At 34.5% G+C, this 25,286-nt stretch overlaps 4 protein-coding genes across 4 annotated transcripts; 2 read left to right on the top strand and 2 right to left on the bottom strand.

The window, feature by feature from the left end:
• Positions 1-254: 254 nt before the first annotated feature.
• LOC112002291 (asparagine synthetase [glutamine-hydrolyzing] 3) lies at positions 255-7,361 on the bottom strand. Its single transcript, XM_065772785.1, is given in 15 exon segments — positions 255-734; positions 1,035-1,142; positions 1,332-1,418; positions 1,580-1,660; positions 2,257-2,391; positions 2,507-2,571; positions 2,574-2,727; positions 2,834-2,914; positions 3,891-4,052; positions 4,297-4,391; positions 4,805-4,900; positions 5,895-6,036; positions 6,120-6,215; positions 6,549-6,687; positions 7,171-7,361. Coding segments are annotated over 15 exon segments (1,752 nt in total). The 5' UTR covers positions 7,251-7,361; the 3' UTR covers positions 255-503.
• Positions 7,362-11,758: 4,397 nt separating this feature from the next.
• On the top strand, positions 11,759-17,008 carry LOC112002290 (UDP-N-acetylglucosamine transporter ROCK1). The gene is made up of 7 exons (XM_065772784.1): positions 11,759-12,145; positions 12,761-12,809; positions 12,946-13,172; positions 13,308-13,506; positions 13,603-13,746; positions 16,240-16,314; positions 16,553-17,008. The coding sequence occupies exons 1-7, from the start codon at positions 12,012-12,014 to the stop codon at positions 16,712-16,714; spliced, it is 990 nt and encodes a 329-aa protein (XP_065628856.1). The 5' UTR covers positions 11,759-12,011; the 3' UTR covers positions 16,715-17,008.
• Positions 17,009-18,365: 1,357 nt separating this feature from the next.
• LOC112002289 (uncharacterized) lies at positions 18,366-19,169 on the top strand. Its single transcript, XM_024034445.2, has one exon. It carries the CDS (start codon positions 18,435-18,437, stop codon positions 18,990-18,992), a length of 558 nt encoding a protein of 185 aa, XP_023890213.1. The 5' UTR covers positions 18,366-18,434; the 3' UTR covers positions 18,993-19,169.
• Positions 19,170-19,511: 342 nt separating this feature from the next.
• LOC112002288 (BTB/POZ domain-containing protein DOT3) lies at positions 19,512-24,054 on the bottom strand. The gene is made up of 6 exons (XM_024034444.2): positions 23,897-24,054; positions 23,611-23,680; positions 21,475-22,370; positions 21,013-21,277; positions 20,768-20,896; positions 19,512-20,193 (listed from the first exon to the last, which is right to left on the bottom strand). The coding sequence occupies exons 1-6, from the start codon at positions 24,037-24,039 to the stop codon at positions 19,840-19,842; spliced, it is 1,857 nt and encodes a 618-aa protein (XP_023890212.1). The 5' UTR covers positions 24,040-24,054; the 3' UTR covers positions 19,512-19,839.
• Between the last annotated feature and the right edge of the window lie 1,232 nt (positions 24,055-25,286).

Genomic DNA, 25,286 nt, shown 5'->3' with positions numbered 1-25,286 from the left:
TCTACACAAGAAACCTGGGAAAAGACAAGTACAGAACTCTAATAGCCTAGCAACCAACAATCCAGAAATTGATTACAAAACAGTTGTGAGAGAGCCGAATTGATGCAAATGACGGGAACTTCACAGCCACAAGCCTTTTGTATCAGGGTCTGTCACAATACCAGAAAAGGGTGTTATTAACTACATAATCTCACCAAGAGCCTTGTAGCTTAACTGATTACACACATTCTAGTATTTTTAACGGAGACATTCAAGATTCAAATCACCCCTCACTCGTTGTAACTATCAAATTATCACCAAAAACAATACACAATCTCATGCAAAATGCTTTCCATGATACATGGACTGTACAATAAGTCAATAACCCAATTTCCTTGCCCCCCAAAAAAAAAAGATTTGGTGCATATTTAAATGAATCAAAGTGTAACCAAGAAACCAGATACCTACCCGTCAAGAACAAATTTTAAGTGACGTGACAAATAAAAAAGTGAGGAAGTCCTCAATCAAACAACCGTTGTAGCTTTCTCTACAATCCCTGGTAGCTTTTGAGGGGAGCCATTTATCAGATTGGCGTCCTTAGCATCCACTTCTTCCTCATATGCAGCTGCATGAACACCAAGGGCAGCACGACCAGACGGATCAGGATTTTTTGACCACGCAGCGTCCCATTCCACAGCTTTTGCTGTACTGCATGCTACACTAGGACCTCCAGGAACTGTTGACCTTGCAGCATTCTGTTCAGAAATGGCAAATTGAAAATAAGTATTTGTAATAAAATTTTAAAGATAATGTATACAATAGTCAGCAGGCAACACTCCAGTAGATATTGATCTTCCATTTAATTGAAAATAAGGTGTGGGAAAGAAAAGGAGAAAATTTAGAAATTTAGAACTGTGACTTCAATATTGCCCTTTCAAGATGAGAATGGAAGAAAATCTAACACCACAGATGGTAGATAATTAAAGATAATGATAAACAAAAACAAGCAAATATACACCACTCTTAACTCTCATTGGAAACATGCAAAGACCAACCTTAGGATAGAACTTCTCAAATATAGACCTATAGTAGTATGCTTCCTTTGTGGCAGGAGTATTTTCAGGGTAAATAAAGCTTGCATTCGTCAACATTGCATCTGTTACCTGGCCAGTAATGAACAGAAAAATGAGAAATAATCATATGCAGCCAAGGAAGAAGTATTGCTTATGTTTCATGATCTGGAAAGTCAAAAAAAGTTAACTACAGCTCTGGCTCCAAATGGTATATGGCAACAAAACTGATTAAGCAATATAACTCATATCACCAATCCCACAAATTCAAACTATGCATACTTGTTTGTTTGCATGATCCTTCAAGCCGTCAATCCAACTGTACCCAACACCATCACTAAACTGTTCCTTCTGCCTGTATAGTATGTGCTATAACCAAAAAACAAAGAATTCCAACAATTATTGCACAAATATTACATATTCAAGTCAAATATAAGAAAATGTAGGGAAAAAAAAAAAACAAACAAAACATGTAAGAAGTTTGGGCAGAATGATGGATGGGAATGTAGCAAAAGCACAATAACCCCAACCTTTGGCAAATATGGGTTATGTTCGTCATCGAATGCATTGCGTAGGATCCACTTTTCAATTCTTCCAAGATCAGGCCTAATCTGTCATTGCAAATACATGGAAGTAACTAATAGGTACATTCAAAACAAAAGGGGGGTTACATATACAAATTCCAAAGCAATTGCCATCATAAATGGACAATTAATTTCAGAATGGTGTTTCATTTGACATCATAATCTTTAAATTGATATAAAAATAATTTAGAGATTTCTGAACGATCTCCCCTACCCTATTTCAATTCTTGAGGCGCCTATACTGAAATAAGCACCATATACTAGGATACTTCCTACCCCTAAGAATAAAGAAAATCCAGAATAGTAAGAAATGGAACTCGAGATGCATATTCAATCATCATGGGCCGTAAGAATTAGAAACAGAAGCACAGAAAGCGGCCGAGAAAAATCAAAATTGTAATATGTGTTGATATGCACTGAGGCGTGTAAGATATAAATGCCAATGGCAAACACCAGCTAATAGATAGTTTTCTAATTAATAACAACCATAAATTCCTTAAATTTTTTTATAGGTAGGTAGCCACTGACGGATATTGCATTCTGATCACATATTATATCTGAACTGCTCTGCAGGTTAAAACTGTGAAAACAAAATGTAAAACCAGAGTCAACAAGTGTGATACCAATTTCCACTCAGGATCAATGCTCATAGCAACATTGATGAATTCTTTATCTAAAAAGGGTACACGAGCTTCAAGACCCCAAGCTGAAGTTGACTTATTGGCCCTCAGGCAGTCATACAGATGAAGAGATTTAATCTGTTGCAGTATCACAAAATGTCAAATAATAACATGGTAGAAAAACGGAATCAAGCAATTTTACATGCACACAATGATCTACCACAAAAAACTGAAAAAGGTACTGTGTGGATACCTTTTGACATGTTTCTTGGTGAAACTCCTCCTTGTTAGGCGCCTTGTGGAAGTATAAGTAACCCCAAAGATTTCATCTGAACCTTCCCCAGAAAGAACCATTTTCACTCCCAAAGATTTAATTTTTCGAGACATGAGAAACATTGGTGTGCTAGCTCTGATAGTTGTAACATCATATGTTTCAATATGGTAAATGACTTCCTCAAGTGCATCTATGCCTTCCTGAAATGCCAAAGAGAAGAAACATTTCTCATATACTTGAACTAAACAAATCTGAGCCTTTTGCCCCCTTGTGGGGAAAAAAAGGAGGGAAACCATAAGTGATTACCTGAACGGTGAAGTGAAACTCATGATGGCGAGTTCCAAGATAATCTGCTACCTCTCTAGCAGCTTTCAGATCAGGAGAACCCTGAATATTAGAAAATGGAAAAGAGCACATAAACATATAAAAAGATAATCCATAACCATAAATCAAATAAAAAATTAATTTCAGGAAAACAATCAAGAGACACACAAAATAGCAAATTATTGTCTCAGTAACACCAAATTTTGCACATGTAAGATAAACAATTAAGATGTCAATAACCAGGTCAATTTCACACTATTCTGCATCAACTTGTTAACACCCTATACAGAGGTCACACAGCAGATCAAAGTCAGTGCCCTCATCACTGACTATAATAATTTATAGATACCACTAGAAGCACTCAGACAGCTGTTTTAAAAGCCATTGGACTTAAGCCAGCCAATATTCAAGCATGGGATAAAGATAGTAACCCAGAAATCACCACATGGGCTTGCTTGGAATCATCACCAAACACTGGAGAAAACTTTCAAACCAAATTTCATTCATCCATGATCAACTGTTTAAAATAGTGAGTCCAGGGCCTTTTAGGCTTTTAATTGGCTTTCCAAATTACATCCAACATGAAAACAAACTAACTCATAATTAGATTACATAAGATATGGAATTAAATCAACCAGGTCCAACAAAATCAATCAGCATTAATAGGTCCAAACTGTTGGTTTCACTTGTAGGCATTTGCCTAGAAGGTGATTGTAGTGATTACATTTTATCATATCAACATATTGTGATTTATTCATATATATATATATATATATTCATATCAACATATTGTGCAATCAAAATCTGCATGCACTAATAAAAGTTTTAAAATAAATAAAAATTTTATAACAATAGGTAACAAAACAACATGCAAAATCAATTATAAAAAAAAACAACATACAAAATTATCTTCATAGATTCCATTTTATTTTCGTCACCTAAAAATTTGTGTAACTAGAATCATTAAAGCCCGTCCTAGACACAAAAAAGTAAAAAGATAAAAGAGGAAGGACTAAAAATAATAACCAAGTATTATTACCTTCAAACCAACGCAAAAGGTGTGCAACTGTGATCCCCACTGACAAGCAGCTTCTAATTCTACCATATGGCGGCTAGCCACTGCAGCAACAAGAGAGGAGTCCAGTCCTCCAGACAAAAGTACACCAAATGGTACATCTGTCATAAGTCTCTTTACCACAGCCTAAATGAATTTGATACCAAGAAACCAGAAGAATGAAGTTAAAAACACTAAGTCTTCATTTAGTAAGAATAGCACACAGGAAGTAATTAATATAGAAAATCAGTAACATCCAAGATGACCAAGAAAATAAGATCAACTAAACTGGTATATTTCACAAATTCAAAGAGGATAAACTAATTGCCCTACAGGTTAAGAACAAAAATAATAGCACTAGAATTTAAACAAGCACAAGTTCAGAGCATGCCTTCTTAAAGGTCTCACGTAGAAGTATAGGATCATATGGAGTTGAGGGTATCTGCTCTGAAAACCATGGTGGGTTATACCATCTTCTAAGTGCTCCTGTCAACATGTTACAGATTATAAAATAAACAGTTCACAGAACGCCTAACACATCTAAGTACAAAGTTTAAAATTTCTAAAATCAATCATAATGTCTTGAGTTCCCCACAACCAAAAAAAAAATTTAAAATAAATTTCAGACACGATCTTTTTTTGTTATAAAAAAACATAACCAACTTTGACCATTAACAATATGATTATAAATTTTTCTGAAAAAACTTCAGGAACATTCCATAAAAGGCATTAATAAAATAATCCTCATTAACATGAATTGGAGCTCCAAATCCAAAACAGATTTCAGAATTTAGACCAACCCAGAACAAAGATTAGTCCATCAACTTTGAGAATGCACAACCAATACTTTATTTAATCAAAAGAGAACTTTGCTCTTCACTAGCTCTGTGGATGTATACCCTGTTTGCTGGAATATAGATGCCCAGGGAGAAAAGACATGAATCTTTCACAATCATCACTCAGAGCCTTCATTTCTGAAGCAAACCATACCGATCCTACAAAATATGATCAACCATTAATTAAAGTATGTGGTCCTCAATAAGATTTTGAAAAATAAAATATCAGATTAAATGGCAAGCTCTAGATGAAGTACGAAACAAAAGTTAAAGTATCAACTGAGCCAAACTGGGTAGACTTTAAATTACCACTAATTTAAGATCTCACTAAAGCTGAGAAAATGGGAACTTAGAAGCATTATAGTTTTTTCCCATGATCAAGCCCATCTTATATGTCAACATACCCCACTTATTAGAAATGATTAAAATCAACAAAGATTGCAACTACTATAATTTACACTTAAGAAATATATAATAATAAATAAAACATAATTAATCAAGAACAGGAACGAATGTCAAAGTAGAAAGATAATAATAAAAAAAAAAAAAAAAAAAAAAAACCTCCTTGCCATCCCTTGTTGACGTTAACAAAATAGTTTATCTTCTCAAATCTTTTAGGCTTCACTAAAACAAGTAAACCACAAAGGCATATAAATGAAATAGGAATAAACATACTAGTGCTCTTATATATGATCAACATTGACCACAAGACGAGATATCAGCATTGCCATGTAAACAATGTCTAGCACCAGAATGGTTTTTATAAGCATAAAAGTATTAATATATCAACAATGAAAATTATAAATTAAGAAAGAATCTACAGGAACCTAAATATTGGGAGCCAAGCAAGATTAAATAATGCTTGGGACATCCCTCATACCAGCTCTATAGATAGGAAAGGAGACCAATATATGATAGCCAACAACTTTTAATCTTCCACTTAGATCTAGCCCGTTAGGGATGAAACCCCTAGATTACTCTGCAATTGGTTCTAGCAGGTAGGGTCAGTTGCCCGTAGGTTTTACTATCTAGAGACGAGTCCAAAGGGCTCTTCTTTAGAAACTTCCCTACGTCATTCAATATATATATATATATATATCCACCTAGATCTCAAGAGAAAGAACATTCCTCATACCAAAATGAAGTTACATACCATCAAGACCCCAACCGATATATAGTGGGGTAATACCAATAGCATCACGAGCTGCAATAAAACTGTTGTCCCGGGTGTCAAGAAGAACAAAGGAGAACATGCCATCCAACATGTCCACAAAATCTTCTCCATACTCTTCATACTGGAAAGATAAGTAGCTAAGTTCTCAATTGCTTATAATAAGAAGTATGAGCACAAAATCTGAAAAGGTTTTCAATTACTTACAAGATGGGCAATCACTTCACAGTCACTTCCAGTTCGAAACTGGTGAGACTTCAGCTTCTCTCTCAATTGTTTGTGGTTATATATCTCACCATTAACCTAAGGACAGAGTTCCAAAATTCTAAGATGAGTAACATGAAGCTTTGTCCATATATATATCAATCTTGTTGTGTATGCTATGTATATGAACTTGTTATCAATTATCCTCAATGCCTAGTACATACATGTGAGGGGGAAAAAACCAAGAACAACAATCAAGAATTCAAGACAATTTTTTTCACAACTTTCTTAAGGTAGCAAGTTGTGATTGGTTACTTTCACATGGGCACATCACTGACACCAGCTCGATTGCCTAACACTTGTTGAAAATTCTAGTGCCACTAGATTTATTGAAAAAAAAAAAAAAAAAAACACAATAGATATAGAAAATACCGTGACAACAACGGTCTTGTCTTCGTTGTATAGTGGCTGATCGCCGGATGTAGGGTCTACGATAGCTAACCGTTGATGAGCAAGATAACAGTTTCCATGACAATGCAAGCCACTCCAATCAGGACCTCTATGGCGCAACCTACACTTCCAAATAAATCGAAAACAAACACGATTACTGTTAGCGTTATAAGCATTTCATTGTCTCTCATATAAACCAAAAAAAAAAAAAACAAAGCCAACATGTACATGGAATCCCAAATTCCCCACAAAAAGAATAAAATAACAACGATCAAAATTGAAGTTAATTTTGCATTTTTGGTTAGGCAAAGTAAAATAGAGCGTCTGATATTGCGTCAGCTTATTTAACTTTTTGTTGATTGCTTTTTATATAGGCGAGCTTAGAATTAGGAAACGCTTACATATGTATGTATGCATGCATGTTTGTATCGAGCTTGAAATGATAGAAATGGCATATAGTCAAATCAACAAAAAATGAATTTGGTTGAGAAAAATGTGATCGTATAAAATGTGGTGTTAATAGAACCAAACATCAAAACCATGATTTCATATCAAAAGAAAAAGAAAAAAAAAAAAAAAAGCATTTTAGAGAGAATTTGAAAACCTGCGAGACAATTCGATGATGCGAGAGCGCTTGGCTTGAGAGTTGTCAATGCAACCGAAGACGGCGAGAATTCCACACATGGCTGGGCTGGCGGCTTCTCTCTGTCTCTCTTTGTGGGTGTGTGACAGAAAATGGAGGAGAGAATTGAGAGTGGAGGCTTGGTTTAGGTAGGGAATCCTGTGGGATTTTATGGTATTATATATGATCGCAGCCGTTGATTCTGACTCAGTCTTTCAAAAGATTCCGATTCCTTTTTTATTTATTTTAATTACCCACTAGGGTTTTGGGCAAGTTCCTCTGACGAATCGAATCTACGCTAGTCTTTTCCTTTTTTTTTTTTTTTTTTTTGAGAATCGCATCTACGCAAGTCAAGCTCTGCTTTTTACTTTTTAGTACTATCGTGTTATTTTATATCTATCTCTAATTTTATATATTATATATATATATAATCCGGTTAACGTATACTCTTAAAGCTCGTGATAATAAAATCTATATATATATATAAAAGATAAGCTTTTATTTTTTTTTTTTGAGAAAGATATAAAAGATAAGCTAACAGAGCACGATGCTTTGGATTTTTTTGGCCCGTCTGGTAATGTTGTTTTAATAACGTTGTTTGTATTTTTTAAAAATACATATTGATAAAAAAAATGTGTGAAAATACATGTAAGTTTAAAAAAACTGAAAAGTATTGCTCAAATAACCATACCAAACAGCCACTTTATTTTTTTCTTTTTTTGGACAATTCATATCAGCTTTATGTTCATATCAGACTATCTAAAAATTTCTTAGTTATTTTAATTTTTTCAATTACTATAATCATTATCATCCGTTCTCTTACTTTATGGACAAGTAAAAAAAGAATAAAAAATCTAAATGAAAAATAAATAGTGACAATATAAATTTACACGGTTATTATAATAACTATATATTTTTACACAATTTTGTATAAACTAATGTGAGTAAATTTTGGATTTAATTAGCTAAAATGTGATACTTATTTTATTATACAAGCACACTAATGTGACACTTTGATCGGTTTATTTCAAAGTAAAATATTTTAAAATATTTAAATATTTTACATGTAAAACATTTTCAAGTTTCAACAACCTGATTGCTAGCACATGTTATCGACGGTTACCCAGTGCATTAGACTAGCGACCTAACCACCAAATAGAGGGAGGGTTACTATGTGTTCTGGTAAAATATTTTACCAAGTTTTTAAAAATAAAACATTTTACAACTTTTTATAAAATATCTTACTATTAACGAAAAATATTTTATGATCACATTTTACGTATAAACAAACTTGAAAATAGGAAAACACTCTCAGGAAAAAAATTTACTTTAAACAAATGAAATGTATTATTAGAATCAATTTGGCAAAGCTATTGTGGAATTTCTCACCTTGATATATCTGAGTCCAAATCTTCTGTCCCACTTTTCTTACTCCACTCTATACTCCACCAATAAATACATGCTATGTGTTCACCTAATTAATTAAATACTACTATTAATTAATAATTATAGTATTAACAAGTCAATAATGATAGTATTTAATTAGTTAGGTGTACACGTGGCAAGTATTTACTGGTGGAGTATAGAGTGGAGTAGGAAAAGTGGGATAAAAGATTTGGACTCGATATATCTAATCACGATCTGAATCCTCTTCGTTACACTTTTTAAAGATTATTTATGGTTGAGATTTGTTACCTTGTATGAAAGACAATAATTAATGTGAATTAAAATTTGTTTGCAAGTCAAATATGAACACCCTAAATCATATGTAAAGCCGCTATTGAGGGTGCAAGGCCCGTTGAAGGGTTTGGGAGTTGGGAGTTGGGACCTTGGGTGGTGAGTTCCGTAAAAAAAAAAAGTCACTTTTAATAAAAAATTTTGATGTTTTTAAATTCTAATAATGACCATTCATCAGACAAAAAAGTATCAGAGTGTTAAGCCATTATGAAATTTTCACGAAATTACATGTAATTAAAAAACAAAACCACCATTAACGGATAACCAACTATCAAGTTATGGTATGTTTTTCTTCTTAAAAAAAAAAAGGTTATGGTATATTTCAAACTTAAAACTTTTTTTTTATGAGTAATGCTACAAATACAAACTATTTTACAATATTTTTACAAAATGTTGATGTAGTTAACGTTTTATTAGTTTTCATCTATACTCACCATTAATATCACTTTTTCATTTACCAATAATCACTCACCACATCAACAGTTTGTAAATTTTTTTTAAATAATTTGTATCTCTAGCATTATTTTACTAATGGTTATCAATAGTCTCTTCACACAGTGACATTACCCAATTCTTGTATAAAGGAGAATTTAAGTTCGAATTCTCCATCCCTACTTTGTATTAATTAAAACAAAAAACAAAAAAGGAAATAGTAATGTGTAAATTTTTTTAAGGCATAAACGCCACGTATAAATGTCTCTGTCAAGCTTTTGGTATTGCTTTTGCTAGCTTTATTTGTTTAGAGTCAACAAATAAGGCTAGGCAAACACATGCGTCTTGACAAATTGTCAATCAACTTGTGTATTTAAGGTTTCTCAATCAAAAAAAATAAAAAATAAAAACTTGTGTATTTAAGGAGTTGTCCTATATTTTTCTTTTCTTTTCTTTTCTTTATTAGTGGAGGTGGGGGAGAGGGCAGGTACTAGTTTGGTCCTATAACATTTAGAAAGTCCAATTTGATCATTCAATTATTAAAGGTATCAATTTAGTCCATTAATTTTTAAAATTTAGTCAATTTCATTACTGGGTCTTATCTCTGCTTAAATTTTAACAAATTTAATAGATGAAATTTGCTTGATTTTAGATTTTTTACACTTTTCATAATAACCTTTCAACATAAGCTTTATTTGCCAAATTAGTTAAGGACGACATTAACCTGATTTTGAAAGTTAGGAGATTAAATTGAAATTGTGGGAGGAACGAGTTTTTCTCCAATCAGGTATTGTCCACTTTAGGAATGGGTCGAGGAACCAATGCCACCTTCACGAATTTGTTTAATCCCACATCGAGGAGAGATGCCTCCCACCCCTGCCTTATAAGCACTTGGCCTAAGGAATGGTATACCATAGTGTGGGAGAAATTGAATCACTTAGGGTCAAATTTTGATTTCCACCAAATTAAGAGAAATTCCATACATAAAAGTAATTACAAACTTTGACTTTTAATTGCTTCAAAAAAAAAAAAAAAAACATTTTCAATAACTAGTTTACATTCCTCTCTTTACTTCATAAGGGTATAAAAGTTATAATATATATATATATATATATATAAGTTACTAAAATTTGACTTTTAATTGCTTCAAAAAAAAAAAAAAAAACATTTTCAATAACTAGTTTACATTCCTCTCTTTACTTCATAAGGGTATAAAAGTTATAATATATATATATATATATAAGTTACTAAAATATATATTTCCACTTCTCTTCCCTTAGCATACCAAATACAAGGAATTCTTCTCTTCTTCCCCACCCCCTTCCTCTAATTTCCCTTCCTATTTACAAACACATATGAGAGAAAGTGTTGGCTTTTTCCTGTTTTTTCTCATTTTTTCCCTTACTCAATTATTTTCCTTTCTTTTCCCATAGCTTCAACCAAACAAAATGTAAGCTTTAGTGTGTGGTCATGACTAGGGTTAGGAGTGGTGGTAATGGACGAAGACAACAATAAGTAGGAAGATGAATTCTCAGCGAGTATGAGGTTAGGTTGAGAGAGAGAGAGAGAGAGAGGAGTTCATTTTTATTATTATTTTTTTAAGTGGTGAAATTATTTTGCTCTAAATGACATACATCATACATGTCATTTTAAATGAGATATTTTTAAGTAGAAGGCATAATTTTTGAAGAACATAATAAAAAAAATTCATTTAAATTTTTTAATATGATGGAATATAACGGTAATGAGGTAGTTTACCAATTAAGAGCATCCACATCAGTTCGTGGAAATTTTTTTCCATTTTACAAGTCTAAAACTTACTTTTATTTATTTTACACACCTATTTTTACAAAACACCCACATCAGTTTGTCTATTATACACATTTATTCAAATAAAATATTCATTTATTTAACCCAATGCTACAGTGCTACAGTATCAGGCAAAGTCATGATATAGTACCGGAGAGATAGAAAAAAACTATTAAAAAATGATATACATATGCTACAATGCCCGTGTAAATTTACACGGGTACTATAGCTTGTGGATAATTTTAAAAGATTTTGCAAGATTTTAAACGAACTGATGTTGGCTGTTTTTGAACAAAAATGTGTAAATTTGAGCATTTTTTTTATTATACACATTTATACACGGACAGATGTTAATGCTCTAAGACATTACATTAGATGAGGATTGGAGTGGACTCAAAGTTAGGTCACGGGAAGGTGCAAGACCCAAAAAAATAAAAAGAGTTTCTGTATAAAACATTTTTATTTTTATTTTTATTTTTTGAGAAACAAATTAGAATATTTAAATCCATACCTAAAAGGAATGTTTATAAAGAAAACGAAACCATGATCAAAATAAAGAAAAAAGAAACTGGATAATCATCAAATTGTACTTTTCACATATTCCTTTAAACTTTTCATCATGTCTGGCATTGAATAAATGCGAACCTGCCTGCCCCCATTCACCTCACTGGGTCCAAGCCAAAGATCACACATATTCTCTACTGCATCCCAACCAAAAAAAAAATCATATACCACGCCAGTTTCACGCTATAAATACCAACACAAGCCGAAAAAAGAAAAAGGAAAAAGAAAGCTCTAACCGCTCTCTCTCACTCAACAGGGTCGCCAATTTCCAAGCTCCAACAATGGCGACCAATGCCGTCAAGTCCAAGAAATCCACACCGAGCTCCGACAAGGCGAGCGCCAGGATTTGGTTCTACTCGCTCCTGCTCACCTTGCAGTACGGAGCTCAGCCATTGATCTCCAAGCGCTTCATCAGGTAACCTCCTCATTCTTCAACTACTATTTCAGCGCTCTGATCTTCCACAATTCCACTTAGAGATGACAGACAAAGATTTGTTGTAGAGTTTTCTTTGGTTTTTGAATTGTAGGCGAAGATTTTTCTTTTTGAAAAATATATGGACGGATTGAAAATTATGGATCATAGCTTGGTTTTAGGGTTTAGGAAATGCTGATTAGGTTTTCAGGTGATTTTAGTCGGTTTTAGTTTCTTCAATATAACAACGATGTAAATCTTGATTTGGATCTTGAGGCTGCTTTTATAGATGAATTGATGATATTGTGCTTAAAATAGATGATACTTTCCTGATTGGGCAATGTTCTCCTGTTGTGTAGTTCTCTTGTTGCTCATCATGAAAATTAAATTTTATAACCAATCACAAACTTTTACTATTTTGCATTCAATCGCCACTTGCAAAGAACTACTTACAATACAATTTTGCATTCATGGAATGGTGGGCTATTTAGTTCCTCCATTCCCTGTACAGGTGGGATAGGTTTATTGCTTTTAAGAAATTGAATATTTTATGCTCAGTTTTATCTCCTTCCATTGTAAAGAAGTGCCATTATCTCATTATAGATTTTTTTTCTGCAGACGAGAGGTTATTGTCACTTCTTCTGTTTTAACATGCGAGATAGCAAAGGTAAAGTTTGTACTCGACATGATTATCTTCTTCCTATCTATTTTGATTCTGTTTTAGTTATTGCTGTTGTTGTAGTAGTAGTAGTAGTTATAATATTGCCTCATAAACAGACATGTACTCTTCATGTACTTCTTAGGTTATTTGTGCCCTATTTTTCATGACAAAAGATGGCACTTTAAAGAAAGTATACAATGAGTGGACTTTGGTTGGGGCGTTGACTGCATCAGGACTTCCTGCAGCTATTTATGCACTGCAAAATAGTCTACTGCAGATTTCTTACAAGAATCTTGATTCACTCACATTCTCAATGCTGAACCAGACCAAAATATTTTTCACTGCTTTCTTTACATACTTCATAATGAGGTATGTTCCAGAATGGCATCTCTTCAATTCTTCTTGTTGTTGTTTTGGCACGTATGGTTTCTCTAACAATTGGTCCTCAGTAAAAGCAAATAACCTTCTATGCACTATTATTAATAGAAGCTGCTCAATATGTAGGCAGAAGCAATCAATTCAACAAATTGGGGCCCTTTTTTTGTTGATCATTGCAGCTGTCCTTTTAAGCATTGGTGAAGGCTCTAGCAAAGGAACTAGTAGTGCTGATGCTGAGCAAATATTATTTTATGGAATTATTCCTGTATTGGTTGCTTCTGTACTCTCTGGACTGGCTTCTTCTTTATGTCAATGGGCTTCTCAGGTTAGCACAAAAAAAATATTTTTCTCTAATTAGAATAAGTGATTCCATTGTCTTGTTAATTTTCTTTGCTCTCCAATACATGTACTTTTATTACAGGTCAAGAAACACTCATCGTACTTGATGACTGTAGAAATGTCTTTTGTTGGATGCCTGTGCTTGTTGCTCAGTACCTCTAAGTCTCCAGATGGAGAAGCTATCAGACAACATGGATTCTTTTATGGTTGGACTCCTCTAACTTTGGTAATTATCTAACTGCTCTACGAGAAAGCAATGTGAATTGATTCTATATTTATGCTGTTCTTTCTAGCTCATACTCAGGTAGAGAGCTAGCATAACCATCTAATAGTTAGTAGGACCAAACAGAGAGAATTTTATAGTTTACATCAAAGATTGCAAACTGTCTCTGCTCTTGCATATTGCTATTAGTTTGATGTGGAAAATTTAGATCGCCATGCTTTTTATTATCATCCCGTCTCAATCTTAGTAGTTACTAGATAGTACATCCATCAATAGACACCTTTGTTGTGGAATGCTGTATTTATGGGAGTATGTCTCATTTTTTCCTTTTATTCATTCTCTAGATGGGCTGACTGTGCTTGTTGACAAGCTGAGTATAAGTTAAACTTTATAGTTTATACATATACATGGTCTTCTAATTTTTTGTATCATTGAATCATTATTTAAAATTAAAAAAAAAAAAAAAAAAAAAAAAAAAAAAAAAAAAAAAAAAAAAAAAAAACACAACTTTGAGTGTTTGGGCTAAATATATACCTTCTGAGTTGTTTCCTCCTTAACTCCAAGATAACTTATGCTTTATGGTAGAACCTCGAAAATGTCAATTGTTCTTTATATTATTAATTGAGGGGTAAATTTGCAATGCTATACACAATTGCTAGGGTCTGTTTGTTTTAGCTTAAAATGACAGTTTATTTTCACCACCACCTTATAACTTCTTAAATATTCTCTTTTTCTAGGTACTGTTATTCTTTAATACAGATTATTTTTAAACAAAACAAGCCAATGAAAGTAGGATCATCCAAACACAGATGTGACTTATGAAAATTTTATGACTGCAGCGGTGGGCAGTTAGATATATATAGAAAATTCATCAAGAAAAATGAGCAGATTATTCTAGGGGCCTGGGTTCAAGTCCCAACACTCAATCTATGGGCGGGGTTGAGGGGATAAATTGTATTGCACCNTCTATGCACTATTATTAATAGAAGCTGGAGCATAAGACGATGTTTATGTTCATTTGGCTGATGCTTTCCTGCTATGCTGCAAGTAGTTGATTTCATATTGATCTGAAAGACTGTATTGGAACTTGCAAATGACTTGTTTAGTGGTTAATTGCCCACTACCGTCTCTACCATATATGAGGTGATATGAGATTCAAAGAACGGTGCAAAATAATCCATTTATTATTGATGCAAATGATGTCCACTAGTAGCCTATGGTCCCTTTTTGTTTATGGTGTAAGACTTCTTCAGCTATTGCATTACTTTCTCTTTTGAGTATACAAAGGAATGCAAGTGTTATCTTGTGTCTTTTAGGTAGTTCTATGGTACAGTTATTTGTTCCATTTTCCTTTTCGTTAGCAACATATAAGGTACATTTGAAAATTCAATAGTGCCATTGTCCATTGTTAATGGAGTTATGATCATTTTTTGATGGGAATGTCCACATTTGGAGTTCTATGGTACACCTTTTTTCACCCCCATTCTGACAAATGAAAATTTATCTTCTCGAGGCACATATTTATGATTGTTTACGAGGCAATGCCAGTTATTTTGAGAGATAGCACATTAGAATTTACAATGTATTTGTTTTGCATATTTGGCCAGAAATGTCTTGATAATGCATTTGTTTCTATAGATAATCTGGTTATGCAAAAGTCTAGGGGTTGTGAGGTATCTGACATTAACTTTGGGCTATTCTTTGAGAACTCAATATGTAGGCAGAAGCAATCAATTCAACAAATTGGGGCCCTTTTTTGTTGATCATTGCAGCTGTCCTTTTAAGCATTGGTGAAGGCTCTAGCAAAGGAACTAGTAGTGCTGATGCTGAGCAAATATTATTTTATGGAATTATTCCTGTATTGGTTGCTTCTGTACTCTCTGGACTGGCTTCTTCTTTATGTCAATGGGCTTCTCAGGTTAGCACAAAAAAAATATTTTCTCTAATTAGAATAAGTGATTCCATTGTCTTGTTAATTTTCTTTGCTCTCCAATACATGTACTTTTATTACAGGTCAAGAAACACTCATCGTACTTGATGACTGTAGAAATGTCTTTTGTTGGATGCCTGTGCAAAAAAAAAAAAAAAAAAAAAAAAAAAAGAAGAGAGAGGAAAGAGGAAAGAGGCACCAATGACATGATTAAACAAGGATTTGGTGTGGGCTCTTTGAGGCTTCAGGCCAAAAGAGTTCAGGAGTTTGAAACTCCTTTTGGAATTGATTATTGTAATCAGATTGACAGTCAACCAGCATTATGGAATTCAGATGCAAACCCCCTTCCTGCCCTTTTATCCTCTCCAAAAAAAGGCCCAAAAGAAAAAGAAGCCACTCATCTGCCCCAAAAGAGCCTAGCAAAATACAAATTCCTCAAAGTAGCATAAATGCTTATGTAAATTATATTTAGTAAAACACATGATATTTTTATGATACTGCACTTACTGTTTAGCTTTTATTGATGTGCCTCAACTTCATACCAATTTATTTTATTTTCATTTCAGATCCCGGTTATATTCAATGCCCTTGGTGGAATTCTTGTTGGCCTAGTTACAAGCCATGCTGGCGGTGTTAGAAAGGCAAGTTTGACTCTGTTATTCTTTTGAGACTTGACTACTTGATCATTCATTTAAGAACTGAAATATAGCGTGGTATGCATATCTGTCTAATTGCTAGCCATATTTGTGGGAATGACTGGCATCTTCCATTTCTTAAACAATTACAGTATCACTTCTCTCTTTCAGTTTTTAAATTATCAAGAAACTGTTTCCATTGTGGAGAAGCTAATTGTAGAAGATATTCCTAACATAATTGCAGGGGTTTGTCATTGTTTCTGCACTTCTTGTCACGGCTATGATGCAGTTCATTTTTGAAGGGAAACCGCCTTCATTGTATTGTCTTGTGGCTCTCCCAATCGTGGTTTGTAGCATTTCAATATACCAGAAATACCCGTACCAAGTTAAAAAGAAGGAATTGTAAATTGTCACCACTACAGCATTTGGTTAGAAAAATTTCAATCTGTAAATGGTAGTTAGAACTTAGAAGAATTCTTTTGGAAGTGTACTTGTAAGTACCCAATCAAGGGAATTGAGAAGACACGCTATGCTGCTTTCATCAAAATTCATAACCATTTGAATGGGGTATTGATACATGTTTGAGCAGTGCAGAATCATGTGAGAAGTTGAATATTTTTACATTCATAAGAACAGTGGACGTTTGAGTTGAGGTTATAAGTAAATTGATGCCAAAACTTGGGCAGAATTATAGTAATAATTTTTTCCCGCGTTGTCACGGTAATCATTTCTACTTGTTATAGCACAGCGCAGCATTCTTGAATTCATTCTCAGTAGCATGGTAAATTATATTCCCCATGCACACTAGGAAGAAAGGGAAATTTTAAATTGGACCACTGCAGGTAATTTGAGATGAGTAATCAACTAGTTATTGCTTGGTAAATTAAATAGTCTAACCTTTTCTTCTTGGGAAAATTCTTAGGTAGTCCTGGAGTATAGTGAAATGGTGCCCCTTTCTCTCATATTCATGGTGGACTCCACTATGAATTTAATGAGCGGACTCCACTATGAATGTGAGAGTAGGGAGCACCATTCTCCGTGCTCTGAGAGTACCTAAGAATTACTCTTCTTTTTGTTTTTTTGGATCGAATAGATGACGACTTGAATATATTAAATTTTTATATATTTTGGATACTTTCTTGCTGATCCCTTTTGAGAGGTGAAGGGATTCACTTTCCAAGAAGGGATTGAATTTTATCTATGATCATATCAATGGGCCACTATAGTTCACTAAACTTTTTTTGGGGTGTTGTTGAAAGTGAATATTGAAGTAGGCATCACTTCCCCTCTACTCTTCTTTCATTTCTTCTCCTTCCATCTTCCTATGTTTCAAACATACCATAAGTCTCATTAGCACCGAAAAACACATTGGAAATTTCACAAGCTGTCTTATATATTTGTACAAGCTATCTTTTATATTTGTGATGTGGCGGGCTGAGTGAGGTGAGTGCAAAGTTTCATGTGTAAGGGTGTGAATTAGTCTTGTTGACTAAGTGATCATAAACTTGTTGATTAAGTAATGCACTCACATCCACACTAGATTTCCTTTTTCCCTAAAGTTATCCTAGTTAATAAAAATTTTTCGAAAATTAAGTTGTATATTTTTCCTCATTTAGAGAGATTTAGGCTTATTTTCAAATTATAAAGAGAAAAATTCCCCGATATTGTCAAATGTCAAGATTCAGATTAGACATATTTTTAGAGAAGCTAATCAGTGTGTTGATGCATTGGCCAAATTTGGATCTCCCCTTTTTGCATCTATTGGTTTTTTTTTTTTTTTTCATTGCCCATCGGTTGTGGTAGAGAACCTATTGCCCATCGATATAGGGCAGCTATGTGTAATAGACTTATTTCCATTTCTGCTCCATCTCTATACACTCTTTCACCTAAAAAAAGAAAAAAAAGAAAAAGAAAAAAAAATTGTCAAATGTCTATGTTATCCAAAATGCCCTCATACAAGGCCCACATCGATACCTGGCAGCCCATTAACACTCATAGGTTGGACTTTTACTACCGCATGCATTAGCTAAGACCCGGCCCATTCCTAATCACAAACAAAGCTCCACATTTCTCATCTTCATCACTCTGCTCAACTCCACAGTTCACACACAAAGAAAGCCGAAAATATGGGAAGCAGATTGGGAAGACGAGTGGTCCACTTCGCGAACCTCCCAATCAAGCTGTTGATGCCAAGTAACTTCAACAACATCACAGAAATCGCTATCAAAACCATCCCTTCCGCCTCGAAGATCGAAATCAAGCGCGTCCTCGAGTCCCTTTACGGCTTCGAGGTCGACAAGGTCAGCACTCTCAACATGGAAGGCAAGAAGAAGAAGCGCGGCGGCCTGTTGGTCGCCAAGCCGGACTACAAAAAGGCGTACATCACTCTCAGAAGCCCTCTCTCCATCTCCCCGGACCTCTACCCGATTCGGATCCTCGAGGAGGAGAAGCAGCGCATGAACAAGCAGACCAAGTCGAGCGTGGTCGAGGACGGCGAAAGGAAGCACCACTGGCTCGTCGATGATAGGCCTAGGGTTGCCGAGAAGAAAAACGAGAGATTCGGCGTTCGCGATCGAGATCGAGATCGAGATCGCCGTCGCGGCGGCGGCGGAGGCGGCGGTGGTGAAGTGGCGAAGTTTCCGTGGAGCAGTATGAGGTCTCCTGTTACTTCTGCGAGGAGGTAGGGTTTTGAGAAAAAAAATTTGATTGTGCTTAGAAATGCTTATGATTTTGATGGATTTTTGGATGTGTAATGCTTTTGCTTATGATAGATTAGAATAAGAACTTCTTGTTATTTTAAGAGGAAAGAAGAATTAAAAGCATTTTGATGGAATGAGAATGTTTGTGGCTTATTTTGTTTATTTCATTAGGTGCATGTATTTAAAATCTCACTTAGGCTATGGAATGTGTTGTGTTTGTGAAGTGTAGAATATTGAGGATTGAAGAGTATCAGGGATTTGAAATTAGGAATGCGTTATTGCATGAAAAGTGCTTGTAGTTATTTATATGAAAACAATAAAATGGAGTGTGAAATTAATTTTAGAAATTGATTCTCGATCGAATGACTTTTTTAAGTTGGTTTTCAAGGGTCACAGAGTAAAAAGTAGATGTTTTGCTTGATGTGTGAAATGTAAATGTAGCCAGTGTGGTGGAAGATGCTGAGGTTCACCTGAGAGCAATTTCCACAATTAATTTCACTCCATTTTAAAGTGTAGTTAACTACACAATGTATGAGACTATAGAAATAGTATATGACTGAAATTATGGACTTCCTTTCTTCACTCTCCACTGATACAAATTCTACAGGCATCTGCTATTTTTTTTTTCCAAGCTAGAGAAGCTTTTATTTTTTTGGGTGTATGTGATAAAGATCCATTAAAGCTAGAGAAGCGTTAAATACAGATTATGAGTTTGCTCTAAACCTTGTGAAAAGAAACCCCGCCAAATTGGGAAAGCAGATATGGATGATCCTGTTGAAGGCTTTTGGATGGAATTAGCATTATACTGCAGGATCTTAGGTGTTGAGAAAATTTAGAAGATGGATGACCTTCGTTTGAAGCTACGTCTACGGGATCGGTTGGATCTCTGTTGTCCATCTCCAGTTTCCTCCCCGTCTACTTTTGCATGGAAGGAGTTCTTGATCTTCCTCCAACTGAATGCCCAGCCTGATGCATTCTTTGGCTTGTTGCTTAGCTTTCCATACTCCTGTTGAAGCTCAGAGTAGTCACTCTGTAGCGCTTCCATCTTCGTCTTCATGTTTTCAAGCTCTGTCTTCATAGTCTTGATCTCCATGTTTGTAGATGACTGGCTTCCCTCCGGCTCAGAGGTATTGCCATTGTTGTCTAGCATTTCTTCCCTCATCTTCAGTTGCTCTGACAGTAGCACCTGCATGTCTCATCTCATCTTCTCTTCCACATGTGAGAAATGTTAAGTTGATATGCTACATACTGGTGAGCACTGAGCTCATGGCACTTTATGTCTGTTGAGTGCATTTACAGTCTATTACTTAGCTACATGTCTATGAACTTAGTTTTGCAAAAAGCCTCTCGGCTCAGTGGCACTTTTGTCTCTTCCCACAGGGAAGAGCTTAGGTTTGAACCCTGGGCCAAGGTCCCCCTCAACTTATTGTAGCCCACAAGAAAGACCATGAACTTCACTTTGTGGAATCTTTTTATTTTTTGATAGGTCACTTTGTGGAATCTTATAAATCTATAGCGATAGGCAGGCTGTGCTCGTGACATCATAAATACAAACATGCATAACTTTATATATATATATATATATATATGAAGTGTCAATGTACTTTGTAAGAATAATGATATTTTGGCCTAGTATTGTTTGTTGATGAAGTATGTAAGAGTAAGACTTGTATGGATCTAAAAGTTTCTTACTTTTATTACTCATTAAAAGATCTACAAGGCTTGTGTAAGACAAGGTCTAGAATTCATAAAATATATACCTGGACAATGGTTCTTAGAGGCAATCGATCATTTTGTGCAGCATGCATGCATGCATCAAGAGACAGTTTCTCACAGTTCATTATCTTGCACAGCCTTCTTCGGTCATGCTCAGATAGTGAACGATTAGTCTGAAAAGTAGATTACATTGTAGAGTTCAAAATTTTCTTTCACTCCCTCCTCCCAAAAATAAAAGGCAGATTAATATAATACACAAGAAGAAGAATGAGAAAGGATAACAGGTAACCTTGAGGTAGGTGTCAATGGCTCTATAGAGACCATCATGACATGTTCGAACATTTTCTGGCAACGATTCAGCCAAAACTTGGAACTTAGTGACAGAGAGATTTGGGTCTCTTGCAATCTCAGCTAGGTAATTGTCTATGAGCTTACTTATATTGCATTTGCCAGACTTCTGTTGCTGTTGCTGCTGCTGCTGTTCATGCATCAAAAAATATTCCACTATCCTTTGCACCACATCTATGTCATGCATTGTGCATTGTTCAGGAGAACTGTGCCAGCCATTAATGAAATACCAAGGATGAAAATTTAGTATTATTAGTTTCTTGATGGAGTGTGGTTAGTTATTCTTTTTATAGAGTCTTAGTCTATTTGGTTAGTTATTCAACAACTTTTTCTATTAAAATTTTTATGGACTGTAATGTCATGTCACACAATTTAGGAAGAAAGAGGAAGTTAGCATACTCACTTTGTTAGTTTCCCCTTATCAAAATTTTTGTAACTTGGGATCAGAAGATCATTCACACTGGCATCTTCCAACATCATCCCCACTCTCTTTTCAAGCTCTGAAATCAAAGCTGGTGTTGCGGAATATACCATTGCCATCTTTAGCATCTGCAACAGGAATTTACATGAAACAGCTTCTTGTTGGGGAGGAAGCATGCTTATTAGGCTCTCAATAATTGCTTTTTGCTCCTTGCTGTGTGCAATGCCCCCTTCCTTCTTCTGACTACAAATACTGAACTGAAACTCATTCTTTCCATGGCCATATCCTCTAACTCCTTCTATCTCCATGTCCATACCTGGCAACCATCTCTCTGCATAGTGCATGATGCATTTACCTATGATCTCTGGTGTTGTTCCCTTAGCCCTTATTGCTGTTATAATCCTCATGAAATGATCAATACGAAGGATAGCTATATCATCAAACCACCAGCCTTCTTCATGAACTGCATCTCCAGTTGATGAGTTTTTCCTAGAAGCCTTCCAAGCTAGTGAGTCACAGCATCTTCTAACAATTTGTAAATTTTCAGCCCATGGAGATAGACCTTCACAGGATTTTAGAACAGTAATGGTATCTTTCCATGAGCAAAGGACTACAAATGTGAGGAAAGCTTCAGTCTTGGTGATGAGATTTCCATCTTCAAATTCTTCAGTCATCTCCAGAAATTCTGACGCACATCTTAGTGAAGCTATGTTATTAGGGTTTAAGTCCACTGGGAGACCATAACAGAATTTTAAAATGATTTCAAATGTTTCTGATCCTCCTGGGAAGTTTTCAAGCTTGAGGTTGTACCCATAAATTGAGATTGAAGGCTGAAGTTCCAATTGGCCTATGTAGCCACATTTTGACACCAAGGGATACTGTTTCAGGAGAATTGAGTTATGAAATGAGTGAATACTTCTGGTTATTTATCTTACCCCCTATATTCATCTTTAATTTTGATGTCAAAGCTATATCTGGCCCCCAACAAAGAAAAATCAGTATGAGAAAAACACTGGTTTTATTTATGCATTTAAGTTCTCACATGGTCACATTAAAAGGAAGGGAGACTTCACTGGGCAATAGTCACATCTTTTTTCCCTTCCTAAAATTGGGTAGAGGAATTGGTCTTTAATGTTGTTGAGTTTAGAGCTTTATGAAGAGAAGAAATTCTACATTTAGGATTTTTCTACTTTTTTTCTTGATTCACCTTTAAGACATGTTCCTTTAAAATAAGAAAAGAACATGATTCTTATTCTTTTTGCTCCCACCCCCCCCCCCCCCCCCCCCCGGGGCTTTTATTTTCCCCTTAAAATTATAAAAAATGTGCTTAGTTATTTTTTATGAAAATTTATCCAACAAACAAAAAAGCCCCAATTCTACTTTTTTGTGCATCGGTATGGTGTATTATATCTACCATATCAAGCAGTCCCTTGTATTATATTTATCAGATCATGTATAGTACACACATTCAATCACTCCAAATGAAACAAATTGTATCAATGCAAAGTGCTGTAAGTGACATATAGGTTCAAGTGGTGTCTCCTAATATATATATATATATATATATATATGAGTTGGGTTCAAGTTACACCTGGTATAATTTTAAGCGATATTACACCACTTAATAACTTATTATTAGATGCGAATTTTGACAAATTTACCGTTTGATTACATTATATTCATATACTATCCATGCTTGCAAAATTTTATGGTAATCAAAGATTAATAGTCATGTTATCAATCAATTGATTAAATTCAAATTTTTGTAGTTTAAAATAATTCATAAAAGATGAGTTTATGGATCACAAGGTAAATAACATCCGATTAGCATGAAAATTAGCATGCATGTTAAGTACATATAAAACATATAATTCAACAGTGGGATTCTTAAAATATGAATTTAATAATAAGTTATTGGGTGGTATAACATTATTTAGAGTTATACCAAGTGTAACTTAAACCTAACTCTATAAATATATATATAAACACTTAGTTTCAAGTTACTTATCAAAACTTTCTCAAAAAAAAAAAAAAAAAAAAACCCATTTAGTTTCAAGATTTTTGTGTGTTCTTGTGAATATTGAATATTGAACGTTGTTTTTTTTGTCTTGTTTGTACCTTGTGAACGTCAAAGATAATTTCTTGAACTTGAATTGATAAATCTGTTGGTATTTGAGACGTGATAAACCTGCAAGAAAGATTTCATTAGAGAGAGAGAGGAGAAGCCGCTGAAAACAAAATGGATCAGAGGGGAAAAAAAATTCCCAAAATTGAATATTTATGTCAAAGATGAGAGAACTCCTATTCCTATATCAGCTTAGACATTCTCTAGAAAGAACATGCTGTGGCTTTCCTATGATAAACTGATTTGTTGTTGCCAATTCTAGACTAATACTTCTATTACCGTGAGTGTTCTCTCTTTTCCAAGCTATCAGCTATAGAGACGAATTTGGTGGGAATTACGATGCGTTGGTCATGAACTTGATCAATGCCATCTGAATCACTCCCTGGGCTTTGTGGTTCAGTTACTTGAAGAGACTTCTGCATGGTGGCTTTCTAGCTGGAGACATGAGTGACAATACATATGGTCAAATAATATGGTATAATAGGGTGGGTTGTTGTCTACATAAATGCCTGAGAAGTGAGTATGTGGCTGGCTTAGGAGTACCATTATGAGGGTTGGTGGGTTGTCATTTTTTTTTTTCCCTTCTATGTCTATACCCTGTCACAAAATTCGATTGTAACATATTGAGGCACATTAGGTTAGTGTCTGAGAAATGAAGATGATATTGGCTATGCCAGTTCCATTTTGAACCGCACAAATGTGGACTGGACCAATGGATGATTGTGTGGTTCATATGTAGGTTGACTGTTCCCAACATTTGTAGCATATATGTAAACATTATTATTATTTTCTGTTTACTTACCAGAAAAGAAAAGAAAAAAATGAGGATTTGTTTTAACTATAGATTTCTTGTAATGTAAAAAAATACACCTACATTTATGCTGACATTTTTTTTGAAACAAAATTTGGGAACAACAAACGATTTTGAAACACGCATACATTTATTTCCATATTTGTTTCATTTAAAAAAAAAAAAATACCTTGTGTGAAATATGTGAAATAGAAATGTATTCAAAGGTCTCTTTCTGCATCCAACTGTAGACCCTTGATAATGTGCTGGGTATTCAAAACTTCTATACTATTGTCTGTTCAATTACATGTCAAAGATGTCCAAGGTGAGATACCCCATTGTTCACTGGTAATTATCCAAACGACTGATTGTATATTCTCATATTTTTGAAAATATTGATGTTGATGGTGGGCTACCATACATTTGCGTGTATCCCATATCTTGATTGGCTTCATATTGGAGAGCTTCTAGATTATGAAATCCTTACCAGGCAACTTTCATTCAAACTGACTTGGCTCGGGCAAGGCCAAGATAGTTCCAGGTTAGGATCCTCAAGGCTTGGGTGGGATCATGATTGTGATAGTTTTTGCGAAAACAGTATAAAACAAAATTTATATTTTCATTTAAAATCTTGTACCAACAAATGATTTAAATAAAACAAAATTGCGTACTCTCTTAGCAACCCAAGTGTGTTGCCTCCAAGGTATTCAGTCTCTCTCTTGTTTTTTTGGGTTTTAGAAGAGCAGTATCACTCATATATTCTAATGGCCAACAGACTAGATATGATATATATATATTTTTTAAATCTTATTTTTATTTAAGACTTTTAAAACCCAAGAAAGAGATTGGAGTGGGATCTTAGGGATCCTAATCTTAGTT

This window comes from Quercus suber, unplaced genomic scaffold (genome assembly GCF_002906115.3).
Source record: "Quercus suber isolate HL8 unplaced genomic scaffold, Cork oak 2.0 scaffold_64, whole genome shotgun sequence".
In the NCBI taxonomy this organism is placed as follows: Eukaryota; Viridiplantae; Streptophyta; class Magnoliopsida; order Fagales; family Fagaceae; genus Quercus; species Quercus suber.
The sequence above is the reverse complement of the archived record's forward strand: the minus strand, read 5'-3'. Positions and strand labels throughout refer to the sequence as shown.

Coding starts and splice junctions, on each gene's coding strand:
- LOC112002289 (XM_024034445.2), top strand. CDS start 18,435: ATGGGAAGCAGATTGGGAAGACGAGTGGTCCACTTCGCGAACCTCCCA.
- LOC112002288 (XM_024034444.2), bottom strand. CDS start 24,039: ATGCAGAAGTCTCTTCAAGTAACTGAACCACAAAGCCCAGGGAGTGAT. Junction 23,681..23,896: donor GAAAAGAGAGAACACTCACG/GTAATAGAAGTA, acceptor TCTTTCTTGCAG/GTTTATCACGTCTCAAATAC. Junction 22,371..23,610: donor TTATCTTTGACGTTCACAAG/GTACAAACAAGA, acceptor CTCCTGAAACAG/TATCCCTTGGTGTCAAAATG.
- LOC112002290 (XM_065772784.1), top strand. CDS start 12,012: ATGGCGACCAATGCCGTCAAGTCCAAGAAATCCACACCGAGCTCCGAC. Junction 12,810..12,945: donor TAACATGCGAGATAGCAAAG/GTAAAGTTTGTA, acceptor TGTACTTCTTAG/GTTATTTGTGCCCTATTTTT. Junction 13,507..13,602: donor TATGTCAATGGGCTTCTCAG/GTTAGCACAAAA, acceptor CTTTTATTACAG/GTCAAGAAACACTCATCGTA.